Raw genomic sequence first — 12299 nt, 5'->3', positions numbered from 1 at the left:
CATCTTGACTCTGGGTGAAGGCCTCTGGAGGAAAGAAGACTGGGGGATTGAGAGCGAGTGAGAACAGGAGGAGGCATCGAGAGAGGACGAGAAATAGCGAGGACGAGGAGAAGAAGTGGAAGTGGAGTGGGAGGAGGATGAGGAGGGAGAGGAGGAAGTGGAGGAAGTGGAGGAAAGACCCGAGTCAGTTGGCGATGAGTTCTGCCTCACAAGTGTAGTCACACTCGAGTGAAGGTTGGCATGAGAACCTTGTGTCGCATCAAGAGGCGAATTCAATGCGAAAGATGAAGGATGCCCCTCCGACGCCTTATCCTGGTTTAGATATCTTGTTGCAGAGAATGCCATCGTGTCGTTGTCTGGTCGAGACAGGATTCATCATATGTTAACTGGACTATGTTCTGCTCTGTCTCTCGTGGTGTTCAGGAAACTACGAGTACTTAAAAGAAATCCATGACAGAAGGCTCTCTGTTTACAGTCATGCAGGTAGTCATTCACTGAGAATTCAGTGCTGGGTTCTCTTTGATGGCTGGGCTTGTTAGACTGCAACGCGGACCTTATCCTTGTCTCATTCGTATGAGAGAGACAGAATTGTTGACCTGAATTGAAGAATAGTAGTTACACGCGCTCGCACATCAATTATACAGGAGATTTCAACTGCAAACAGTTCAGATCACTATCCAAGAGAGGCGGAACAAAAGCTCGAAGTCACAATCCTTCCCGTAAGCAACATCTAAATCCGAGTGCCAAGGGAGCAACGCCACTATGTCTCAGACGGTGGCGCGTGGTCGTTTGAGTTGGACAAAGACGTGCTTGTAAACAGGAAGTCCTTGGAGAACTCCAAATCCATATCCAAGTCGATGTGTTGTAAGTGATTTTCACCCAGCACTCCACGGGGTTGGCTCTGATCGACTGTGTGTCTCACACTTTCAATGCGATGCGATTTAGTACTTTGCTGAGAGAAAGGTTGACTGTTCGGATCCGCGTCTGCCAGAGGCGTCCTCTGTCGATGTTGTATTGAAGCTGCGGCATCACGGCCACCCGCATTCACCAGCTGACCGCCATTTACAGTACGAGGTGAGGACAGGTCGGCGTCGGGAAATGCCCTGTCCAGAGATCTTTTCTGGCTGTGGTTCCTAGAGGAGGACATCTCGCTCTCAAAACTTGCTCCCAAACGCTCGTCGGGCTGAGTCTGAAAGTCCTCCTCTTCCACTTCAACCTGCGTTTGTTGCGGCATCGCCACGGGCTCAGCGGATTCTGCTCTACTGTTAGATCTAGGCCGCCGGTGTTTCTTCGGAGTCATTGACACCTCGGGCTCAGCTTTGAACCCCATGATGTTCATCAGCCGTCCGATGTATTGCTGGGCCTCAGAGAACTCCCGAGCTTTGGCTGCTCGCTCGTCTTTGAGCTTTCGCGTCTATAATCAGAATTGAATGTTATTGTTAGTGGTATTTACCGAAGAAACAGGTGAATATGGAGGCGTCATGCTAGCGTGATCGCAGTTTCAGTGTCATACCTTTGTTTCCAAGTATCCAATGCGCTTGTTTTTCTCCTTCGCTTCCGTGGCAGCGATTATAGCAGCTTTGTCTTTGGAAGCACATACACGAGCGTATTTTTCCTTCCATTTATCGTTCTATATATGTGAGTCGAAGTGGAAGAGCTTGCCCGATCAAAGTGCATCATACCTCTACAGCCGCCTTTTTAGTCCGCTCCTCAGAATTAGCACGTTCTCTCCGGTGTTCCTCAATCGCGGTTTGAAGTGCCTCTTGAAGCTTGTCGAATTCTGCATTTCGTTCGTGCAGCTGTGCAATATTAGAGAACGATTCCCATTCGAACAAGATACTGAAAGCTCACCTTCTCTTGTAATATCTCTACCTCTCTGCCGGTGTTTTGCTTCTCTTCCAAGATCCGCTTCGCTTCCTCTTCTTTGTCAACAACCAGTGTTTGGAAATGCTTTACGCTTTGTCGAAGCCCAACAGCTTCTTGTTCCAAGGAAGCAACTTGTTCCAGACATGTGGCTTTATCTTTGGAGACCTCGGCAAGCACATTCCGCAGGTCGTCATACGCTTGCTTTTGCTCGGTGACCTCTTCTTGAAGCGCTTCCAAGAGATCGTCCTTTTCAGTAATAGAGGCCACTAGGTCCAGTTCCCTGGTCCTGGCCTGTTCTCGCTCGCAAGTGACAGTCTCTTGAGATTCGCGCCGATGGTCCGCCAATTCCTTCTGTAGTGCCTTTAAGTTCACCGTCAACTCTTCGGCACGCATAGATGCAGCTTCTGACTGATGCTCCAGGCGGAAGATATCCTGGTGTAGATCGTCAATAGTGCCGGAGCACTTAACTAGCTGCGATTGTAGCTCAACGTTCTGTTCTCGCAGTTTTTCCGCTTCCAAGGAGTACTCGTCGCGTTCTCTTTCCACTGCTCTGAGAGGGGCTTCGACATTGCCACAGCGCTGCTCAAGGTCATAGCAGATATCTTCGATCGCGCGTATCATAGTCTCTTGACTTGTACGTGAATTCAGCATCAATGTTTCTGTCATCGCTTCCCTCCAATTGGATCTTGAACTTTGCAAATTCTCATGTGAATAAAGTGGCGAGACAATCCTGACACGGTCGTTGGGCTTATTCTTTGGAAATGTGCATCTACGCCTGCACAGGAACTGCTTGGACTTTTCGGTGAACAGCCTCAAAGTACCGGCTTCGGCAGGATACAGTCCGCTGGCGTCCGATTTGTGGGACAGCGACGCGTACAGGTTGCAAGCAAACAGCTCACAAACTAGCTCATTCTGCAGCTGCGAATGTAAGTCGTAGCATATACTGGACTCATGACATTGTGTTGGAGATGGAGCTCTTGGGAAACTTTCGAGGGGGCGAATCATCGACTTGCTGCATTCGTGCAGGATTGTCTCCGAGATGCAGGTGGTGAATAGTTTCGCGTCTGCGTTCTGTAAGCCTGTGACGAATGACCTCGCTATCTCTAGACTCTGCAAGTCCGATGGACTGCTCGGACGTGATATTTGTAGCGTCGAGAAAGCATAGTCAAGGATCTCCTGTACTGCGGACTCTTTCGAACAAGCCTAGAGCGTATTAGCATCCTTTCTGTGTGCAGTTATGTATTACCTACGGCATTTGCAATTGCTAGTCGTTGCATATACTTTAAGGGAAGCACGCTCAACACAACGGGACTATTTTCTGACAAGGCCCAGTCGAGAGCAAGTCGAGGTATTTCAGGGGTCAGTGCCGCTGTTGGAAGAATAGAAACGAGGAAGGTAGCACCCTATCGCATGTTAAGTGCTTGATTTCATGTGCGAAGAGGCCCTGACCTACCAATATTTGTACGCCCCGATCAATGCCACTTCTCATCACTTTCTCTCGCAATTTGGCGATCTTGGATGGATTTGCTGCATTCCATGCTTCCTTCTGCTCAGGTTCGACCCTATCACAAATCTGAATAGCTAAGCAAATACTTTCAGCAGCTTGTACTGGCGTCAGTTCACTGCATGAGTCAGAGCAAGCAAGGATCACTCTCAGGACTACAAGATCCATTGTCTTGAGCCCGCGCTTGGGCCCAAAGAAATGGCTAACACTTTGCAACCACAGCGGAGTAGATGACCGAGATTCTTGGTCCGATAATTTCCCCTGCAGTGATGCAAGGTTGGCCAGGGTCGCGAGAGAAAGAAGATTGCCCATGTGGTCAGCGAGGTTGCGTAATGTTTTTGTGAGCTCAACCTGGATGCTCGACATGATCTCGGTGGAAATCTCGAGTAAAACTCTAGGAGAGGTTCGTAGGCCAGTTGAGATACGGTGCAGAGGCAAAATAGTCTCCGAGCACGGATTCTCTGATAATTGACGGATTACCGATGAGAGGAATGGTGTCAAACGCGCTGGGACAAGGAAGTCCGGTGGCAGAGGGGAGGACAGAATTGCAACGCATAGAGAAGCATACTGCGCTTATTAGCTTTGGGCTATTCTACCATGTTGCTCGGTCTTGAACATCGCAGATGGCTGAGGAGATGGGCATAGAAAAACGTGATTAGAGGTACCAACCTCGGAACCCTCCTCTGTCGTAGACTTTTCGAGGAATTGGTCAAGAAGATGAGGGTATTGCTGAAGTAAGAAATCACGAAAAGAAACGACGGGCACTGCGATCATCAGGTCTTCCATTCTCAGAATCTCTGCAACCCGGGTATACCTACTGAATGCATTAAGCAAAGATAAAGCAAGGCGGGACCGACATAGACCTTCAACGAGAAGGTCTACGAGAGCCCCAACCTGGCATGGTTTACAGAACGCCCAATGTCTAATAGAAGCAGGTGATGCATCCTGAATCAATCCATATAGGTCCTGGTGCTCAGTATAGGTCAGCTACTAGTCTAGGATTGATATAGATTAGCAGCGTGGAGCTGCGGGGTTTACCTGTAGCGAAGGTGCATATGGGGCCGTAACAAGGCGCTCCACTTCGCGCCCAAGTTGAATGCTCGTAATTTGCTCAGCCATAGCTGGCAGGCCTGATACCCCAACAGAGACTTCCACGCTTGTTTGTAAGTCGAAACGAGGCCTTAGTTATTGTCTTGGGACATCCATCAACAACTGTGGTCAAGTGGCGGGGGAAGAAAAAGATAAGATGCAGCCGGTTGCCCCGACAATGAAGCGGAAGTACGGAAGCCACTCCGCCTGGCAATTATACTGTACAGTACACTATTGTACTGTAACTTACAATCCTCTTCTAGAATACTAATACAAGAGAGAGCTCTTGGAAAACAAGATAGAATTCAATTGAGGAAGAATCGAAAACAACAAGACCAAGCCTATTTCCTCGAGATAACACATCATCTAAACAATCGTCAGATCCAGTCCCTTGAACAAGGGTCCCATGTTGTTGAGCCCCTTGGCAGGCACAGCAGTCGGGGTTCTGACCGAAGTCGAGCAATCCCGATTCCCCAACGCTGACCCTAGGATCTTTTGGAACCAAGATGAGGGGAAATGCGAGTGCCGGACGTACGTGCGCTTCTCATCTGCAACGGCTTCTTCATTCACCCTCGGCTTTTCTTATCTTGATTTCTGTATCATTCTCGGCCGATTTCCGATCTTTGCCAGTCCTCATTATTAGCTCCGATGGCGTTAACCGGGCTGGCTCGCAGATGCACGAAGCTAGGGCACCCCCAAAGAAAGCCAATTTCTCCGAAAATATCTCTCTTCCTGCTTTGCGAAGTCATTGCGTCCTTAATTGATTGCTCTTGATTTCTTTCCCTTCAAGTCCATCTTTGGCTTTTCTGTCAATCCTCAATTTATACTGTGCATAATGCGGGCTCTCGTTCAATTGCCTCGGGTCTTCCCCGCATCTCCCCGCACGAGGGTGGCCGCCCACTGTCGCCCACCGACTCTTCTTACACAGCACAGAACCGTCCGCTTGCGAAGTGACGTGAGTCCTCCCAGTCTGAAGAATAACTCGAGCAAGAATCGGGACTCGGATTCTTCAAGTGACAGCAAGCCTTCGGGCTTTGGCTCCTTGGGCAACACTCTTCTATTATCCGCATTGGCTGCCGGGGCCGGTTACGCATATGCAGTCACTTCTAAGAAGGCACAATCAAGCCAGCCTCAGTACGGGTCAGGGAAGGACTTTAAAAAGGTAGGCAGCTATCCTACTAATTTCACCAGCATACTGCAAGATACATGTAACTGATCGAGTCGGCAAACTAGGCCATTGCAGAGCTGCGAGTCGTCCTAGGCGAGGATGCCATCAGCACGGACGAGGACGATCTTCAGCGCCATGGATTCTCAGAATGGTCCAGTGTCAATGCAGACCGTCTACCGGTCGCGATCGCGTACCCGAATAACACTGAGGACGTCTCCAAAATCGCTCAGATATGCCACAAATATCGGATGCCAATGGTTCCTTATTCCGGCGGTTCCAGTCTCGAGGCCAATTTTTCTGCCCCGCACGGAGGCTTGACTATAGACTTCGCTTCGATGAACAAGATTCTCGAGTTGCATGAATCCGACATGGACGTTGTGGTGCAGCCCTCGATCCAATGGATGGATCTCAACGAGAAGATCAAGGACAGTGGCCTTTTCTTCCCGGTTGACCCCGGTCCATCTGCAATGATTGGTGGTATGGTTGGCACAAATTGCAGTGGAACAAATGCTGTGAGATATGGAACTATGAAAGACTGGGTCATCAACCTCACGGTTGTCCTGGCCGACGGTCGAATTATCAAGACACGTCGCCGTCCACGCAAAACATCGGCAGGGTATAATTTGACGGGACTGTTCGTAGGTTCCGAGGGGACACTTGGTATTGTGACTGAGGCTACCCTCAAATTAGCTCCTATCCCAGAGCAGACACGAGTTGGCGTCGTGACCTTCCCGACCGTGCGCGATGCTGCTTCGACCGCCATGCAGCTTATTCGACAAGGTATCCTGGTACAGTGCGTGGAAATCTTGGACGAGGTCCAGATGGACGTCATCAACCGGGCCGGTGGCACCGGACGCACGTGGAAGACGTTGCCCACACTGTTTTTCAAGTTTTCTGGCACGAAGGCAGGGGTCGCTGACAGCATCAACTTAACCACCAAGTTAGCCAAAGGGAACAATGCCAGCTCCTTTGAATTTGCACGAGACGAGCGTGAAGCTCATGACCTGTGGTCTGCGCGGAAGCAATCACTGTGGAGTATGCTGTCGCTAAGGGAAAAGGGGTCTGAGGTATGGTCTACAGACGTTTCGGTGCCCATTTCCAGACTGCCAGATATCATCGGTAAAACCTATCCATGCAACTGCACGTGGGCTTTGCTAATCTGGAAGTAGAAATTTCTAAGAAGGAACTAGACAATCTTGGCCTGTTTGCCAGCATTCTCGGGCACATCGGTGATGGGAATTTTCACGCAAGTATTCTGTACGACCGCGGCGATCCCAAGGAGCTGGAGCGAGTAGAGAAGGTCGTGTACGATATGGTCGATCGGGCCCTGGAGATGGAGGGTTCATGCACTGTACGATATAACCACCCCCCCCCCCCGGTTGTCCGTTCGATGCACATATGGCTGACTATTGAACAGGGCGAACATGGTGTTGGTCTGGGCAAGAAGGGTTCCTTGAAGAAGGAACTTGGTCCGGACACGATAGATGTTATGCGCTCTATCAAGCAATCACTCGATCCCCATTGGTTACTCAACCCAGGGAAGATCTTTGATTATGAACGTAGGGCATAGAATGCATTTCCATATGAAAGAGTCTCCATTGCAATTCGGATCATTCTCAAAATGTACTGGTACAAATGGCCATTTCGAAAAAATTGAATGATTATAACATGACCTTAGTCTACTGCTAAGTCAGGTTTATCTACTCGAGTACGATGAATCGGTACTAGAATATATAGATTCCCGTCTTTATTCCTGCTTACCTACTCCGTGCCCCTTAGTCAAGCATTTTCGTCATCGGCCGTTTTAGTAAAGACCGCTCAGGAACACACGCTCTAGCCAATAAAAACCGAGAGAACTATGCCCGAATACGGTGACTAAGCAGGGCTGACTCACCGCGGGGCAAATGGCTCCGGAGCGATATCGCAGTGTCCCGCTCCAACGCCACGGACTTCTCACTCTCTTTAGTTTCTATCCCAAGTGTCAGGAGGTAAGTACTATTGTGCTTTTGTTCAATTGATGTTTTGAGATGTGATTGCTTCAACAAAACCGATCTTCAGCATTCACGACCAGTCCCTGATTAGGTTCAGTGAGACCTTCCATGAGTGGGGTATCGCTTCAACTTGATCTGCTCGACTGGTTTGCTGCGAGCTGTGAATGATTCGATCCTATTTCCGGATCTTTTGTGCTGTTTTCGATTGGAATCATCTCCATAATTGCGATCTCACATGAACTCAAGTAACTGACAGCATCAGGATCAATAGTCTAGACTCGCATAATGGCCTCATATCCTAAGAAGAAGTGCGGTAAGAAGGCCTTGGACAAGGAATGTATCTGAAGAGAAAGTTAGTACTGATTCAAGGCAGGTGTCCTCGGAGCCACTGGCTCAGTTGGCCAACGGTTCATCCTCCTGCTTGCCGACCACCCTTTCCTGGAACTGCACGCCGTCGGTGCCTCGGAGCGCTCCGCTGGAAAGACCTACAAGGATGCTGTGAGATGGAAGCAGACTACGGCTATGTCCGAGAAGCTCAGCAACCTTGTCCTTCGTGATTGCAAGGCCGAGCAGTTCGCCGACTGCGACTTGGTCTTCTCTGGACTCAACAGTGATGTGGCGGGCGATCTCGGTAAGAGGCTATCCCTGCAACGTCTCTGGAAACCTATTGACCAAAAGCGTCGCAGAAATGGAATTTATCAAGGCCGATATCCCCGTTTTCTCCAATGCTAAGAACTACCGCAAGCATCCCCTGGTCCCGCTCATTGTCCCTACTGTCAACCCTCACCACTTCGACCTCATCCCTCACCAGAGAAAGCACTTTGGCCTGAAGAAGGGCTTCCTGGTCTGCAACTCTAATTGCGCCGTCATCGGCATCGTCATCCCATTCGCCGCGCTCCAGGCCAAGTTCGGTCCTGTTGTCGAAGTGGAAGTCTTTACTGAGCAAGCTCTGTCCGGAGCCGGTTACCCTGGTGTTCCCAGCATGGACATTTTGGACAACGTCATTCCGTTCATCAGCGGCGAGGAGGACAAGCTCGAGAATGAGGCGCAGAAGATTCTGGGTTCTCTGAATGCTGATGCTACTGGTTTCGAAGAGCAAGCCGGCCTCAGAGTAGGCGCGACTTGCACTCGTGTTGGAGTCACTGATGGCCACATGGCATTCGTTTCTCTGCGCTTCAAGAACCGCCCGGCGCCCAGCGCAGAGCAGGTGGTTCAAGCGATGAGAGAATATCAGTCCGAGGCGCAGAAGTTGGGTGCCCCGTCGGCTCCTGCAGAGGCTATCAAGGTTTTCGACGAACCCGATCGGCCTCAGCCCAGACTTGACCGCGATATTCACAAGGGATACACCGTTAGTGTCGGACGAGTCCGTGAGGGTCAAGAAGGTGGCTATTTCGATATCCGATTTGCTGCCTTGTCGCACAACACCGTTCTGGGCGCTGCGGGATCGTCTATCCTCAATGCTGAGGTTGCCGTGATTAAGGGCTACATCTAGACATTCTAGATAATAAAAATGTATATAGAGACTTGGCTTAGCTTCTTTCTCTGATAAACAGCTTGAGAACCTAGCAGTCGGTGTCAACAAAGTGACGACCGAAGTAAGTAGATGTCTTGACACGTGAAAGCCGAGTGACCCACTTGCAGTATTACATAATGAGAAAGACCGGTGCAAGCTAGTCTTCTATCAGCTTAGCGTGAAATGAACCCAATTTCAACGGGGTTAGGGCTCAACCCGCCAGCACCGGACGCTAAGCGAAAATTGAGAGCGCCCTGGATATCAGCAGCTGAAGTCCCTGCCCCAACCGTACCTTCTCTTTCGCGACACTTCGACAACTTAACCGGTTCAAGTCGACAAAGCAGCCAAGATGCCTCGCGGACCGTAAGTCCTGAGCCTCACCACACGAATTGTGACTTTCATGCGACTGCGACCATGTTCGGCGATTTTTTCGAGACTTTTGAGTCGCAGGAGCAGATGGTTGCAAATTCAATTTGGAAGTGAGGATGGAAGAGCTGACTCGATTGATCGTGCAGTAAGAAGCACCAGAAGCGCCTTAGCGCGCCTTCGCACTGGCTCCTGGACAAGATGTCCGGAACCTATGCTCCCAAGGCCTCCCCCGGTCCCCACAAGCTCCGTGACTGCCTGCCCCTGATTGTCTTCATCCGCAACCGGTACGAACCCTCGAGCGACACGACGCGATCTCCGACCCTCCCGGAGGAACAGCGGCTAACAGCGAATATAGTCTCAAGTACGCCCTGAACGGCCGCGAGACCAAGGCCATCATGATGCAGCGTCTGATCAAGGTCGACGGCAAGGTCCGCACCGACCCTACCTACCCTGCTGGCTTCATGGACGTCATCGGCATCGAGAAGACCGGCGAGAACTTCCGCCTGATCTACGACACCAAGGGTCGCTTCACCGTCCACCGCATCCAGGCTGAGGAGGCTGAGTACAAGCTCTGCAAGGTTAAGCGTGTTCAGCTTGGCAAGGGCGGGATCCCATTCTTGGTTACGCACGATGCGAGAACGTGAGTGCATGCTCTCTACAAGTTCCGTGTCATTCAGTCGTTGGACCAAGCTTTGGTTGATCGGCGGAGGACGAAAGAACCGGAACGACGGTTTCTTTACGGGAACATCGTAAGGGGCCATATGGATTGAACATTCATGCTAACAAGGCTTATCACAGCATCCGCTACCCCGACCCCGCCATTAAGGTCAACGACACCGTCAAGGTTGACATCACCACTGGCAAGATCGCTGACTTCGTCCGCTTCGACACCGGTGTTGTCTGCATGGTTACCGGTGGTCGTAACATGGGTCGTGTTGGTGTCGTCACCCACCGTGAGCGCCACGACGGAGGTTTCAACATCGTCCACATCAAGGACGCCATTGACAACACCTTCGCTACCCGCGAGTCCAACGTTTTCGTCATTGGCCAGGACAAGCCCTGGATCTCCCTCCCCAAGGGCAAGGGTGTCAAGGTACGTTACCTTTCCAGCATTCTGGCATGCATGTCAACTTGAGACTGACCGATTCTCTTTTAGCTCTCCATTGCTGAGGAGCGTGACCGCCGCCGTGCCTACGCCATCGCCAACTAGATGCAGTTCGGTAAGTGTCGTAGGATACAGCAAATCAAAAAGCTTTGAAAAATTCCGCTGGGGAGACGACGTCTTGTCTTGCTTTGTGGGCCTGTATGACGCCGGTTACGATAATATGAAGCCTTATTCGGAATCAAAAAAAGAGAAAGTTCCGTCCACCGGATATTCCACATTGGGCGTGTCCATGTCTACCACATCCTGTAGGCTTCCACGTACCATAGACGCAAAGCAAGGCATTCTCCTAGTGCTTCTTGTCCTCTCACCTAGTCGTATTTTTACTTCATGCTGCCAATAGCGGAGATTCCCAAGTCTCGTAGTCCGCCGTCTTACCCTCCCCAACCCAGATTAGCAATCCAACCTACCCGGGATGGCCTCAACTCGCCGGGATAGCTTAATGGATCAATCACCAGTCCTTTGCTGGTCGGAACCTTGAATTGCGGCCCCATTCCCAAGAAAGTCCACTCATCCGCCGGGCCGTCCCCTCCTGACTAGTGCAATCAATCAATCATAGGATGTCTCCTCTTTTAGTTTTGAGACATCCATTTCCACTCCCTCCATGGAGCATTGGAGTCCTATGGAGAAGTCCCCCCCAGCAAGTCCCAACCGGGCCGATGGATTCATGGCTTAAGCTAGTGAGAGTGGACGCAACGCCCTTCCATCGATTTTCTTTCCTAAATTGGCGGACAGGGCAGGCGTTATCGTACCAATCCTACCACGTACTTCTGACTTCCTTTGGCGCACGATGGGTGAGGTCGAAAGTCCAGGTTACCGCTCATATCTAAGCACCAAACACTAAACATCGCATAGGCTTTACCAAGAACGGGGCCTCGGAGTAAATGAAAGAGGAGGCAACTGACTCACTGACTCCGATCTCACATGCGCCCATTCGACGCCCATTCGACCTGTAGAGGTCGCAATATCTGCTAGACCAACGAAGCGGTTTTGTCATCTCAAGGAATAGTTAACTATTCCTCCGCATACTTGTGTAAAGTTGTAAGTGCCCCCCTTCTCCCGCGAAGTAAGCCGCTCCACCCATCCATGGACCATACATGTGAAAGATAACACGTCTACTTCCCCCATCTGCATGCCGATATAGATCCTCCGTCTTCCCTCCAATTCCCTTCTGGCTCTCTAATGCACCCATGAGGGGGACTGCAAGAGGATCGAGCCTAAGAGACCCCGGCTACAGCTGCTACAGCGGCTACAGCTGCTACCACGGTAGTAGGTAGTAACTTACTTCCAGACCATTCAATAATCCTTGCCTCTTGTCCAGGGAAATTTGGGACCGATCAATTTTTTTTTCTATCCCGGCTTCCTGCTGTTCTCCTTCCTCCGTCCGATTAGGCCGATTTTCGGTCTTATGGCGTACGAAACATGAGACTCATTGAGCACCGACCACGCAGCCTCGAACACCTGTTGGGTTCAGACGCCTTTCGGTCAAATGACAAGTCATTCTTGTCAGTTGATCTTCGCCCGGTTCTGGGGCACCAATTGTGATTGATATTAGCCAGACGCAGCCGTGTCAGTGATCCAGGTTCTAATAACTGTTGCCCCGACATTGTGGGAGATCAGGTCAGCACTGGCGCTCG

The 12299-nt window shown here is 50.6% G+C and overlaps 4 protein-coding genes across 4 annotated transcripts; 3 read left to right on the top strand and 1 right to left on the bottom strand.

Annotated features, from left to right (window-relative positions):
- Positions 1 to 553: 553 nt before the first annotated feature.
- Positions 554 to 4581, bottom strand: BO95DRAFT_516470 (uncharacterized protein). The gene is made up of 9 exons (XM_025591821.1): positions 4409 to 4581; positions 4189 to 4336; positions 4040 to 4134; positions 3320 to 3937; positions 3117 to 3269; positions 1852 to 3069; positions 1683 to 1799; positions 1514 to 1630; positions 554 to 1414 (listed from the first exon to the last, which is right to left on the bottom strand). The coding sequence occupies exons 1-9, from the start codon at positions 4487 to 4489 to the stop codon at positions 761 to 763; spliced, it is 3201 nt and encodes a 1066-aa protein (XP_025439942.1). The 5' UTR covers positions 4490 to 4581; the 3' UTR covers positions 554 to 760.
- Positions 4582 to 5191: 610 nt separating this feature from the next.
- On the top strand, positions 5192 to 7268 carry BO95DRAFT_394500 (FAD-binding oxidoreductase). The gene is made up of 4 exons (XM_025583695.1): positions 5192 to 5621; positions 5693 to 6746; positions 6797 to 6978; positions 7045 to 7268. Exons 1-4 carry the CDS (start codon positions 5295 to 5297, stop codon positions 7195 to 7197), a joined length of 1716 nt encoding a protein of 571 aa, XP_025439941.1. The 5' UTR covers positions 5192 to 5294; the 3' UTR covers positions 7198 to 7268.
- Positions 7269 to 7614: 346 nt separating this feature from the next.
- On the top strand, positions 7615 to 9320 carry BO95DRAFT_394497 (aspartate-semialdehyde dehydrogenase family protein). The gene is made up of 3 exons (XM_025583694.1): positions 7615 to 7931; positions 7992 to 8249; positions 8305 to 9320. Exons 1-3 carry the CDS (start codon positions 7904 to 7906, stop codon positions 9108 to 9110), a joined length of 1092 nt encoding a protein of 363 aa, XP_025439940.1. The 5' UTR covers positions 7615 to 7903; the 3' UTR covers positions 9111 to 9320.
- Positions 9321 to 9410: 90 nt separating this feature from the next.
- On the top strand, positions 9411 to 10968 carry BO95DRAFT_394494 (40S ribosomal protein eS4). The gene is made up of 5 exons (XM_025583693.1): positions 9411 to 9494; positions 9647 to 9784; positions 9856 to 10140; positions 10299 to 10593; positions 10657 to 10968. Exons 1-5 carry the CDS (start codon positions 9481 to 9483, stop codon positions 10708 to 10710), a joined length of 786 nt encoding a protein of 261 aa, XP_025439939.1. The 5' UTR covers positions 9411 to 9480; the 3' UTR covers positions 10711 to 10968.
- Positions 10969 to 12299: the final 1331 nt, after the last annotated feature.

Source organism: Aspergillus brunneoviolaceus (genome assembly GCF_003184695.1).
Source record: "Aspergillus brunneoviolaceus CBS 621.78 unplaced genomic scaffold BO95scaffold_54, whole genome shotgun sequence".
Classification (NCBI taxonomy): Eukaryota; Fungi; Ascomycota; class Eurotiomycetes; order Eurotiales; family Aspergillaceae; genus Aspergillus; species Aspergillus brunneoviolaceus.
The sequence above is the reverse complement of the archived record's forward strand: the minus strand, read 5'-3'. Positions and strand labels throughout refer to the sequence as shown.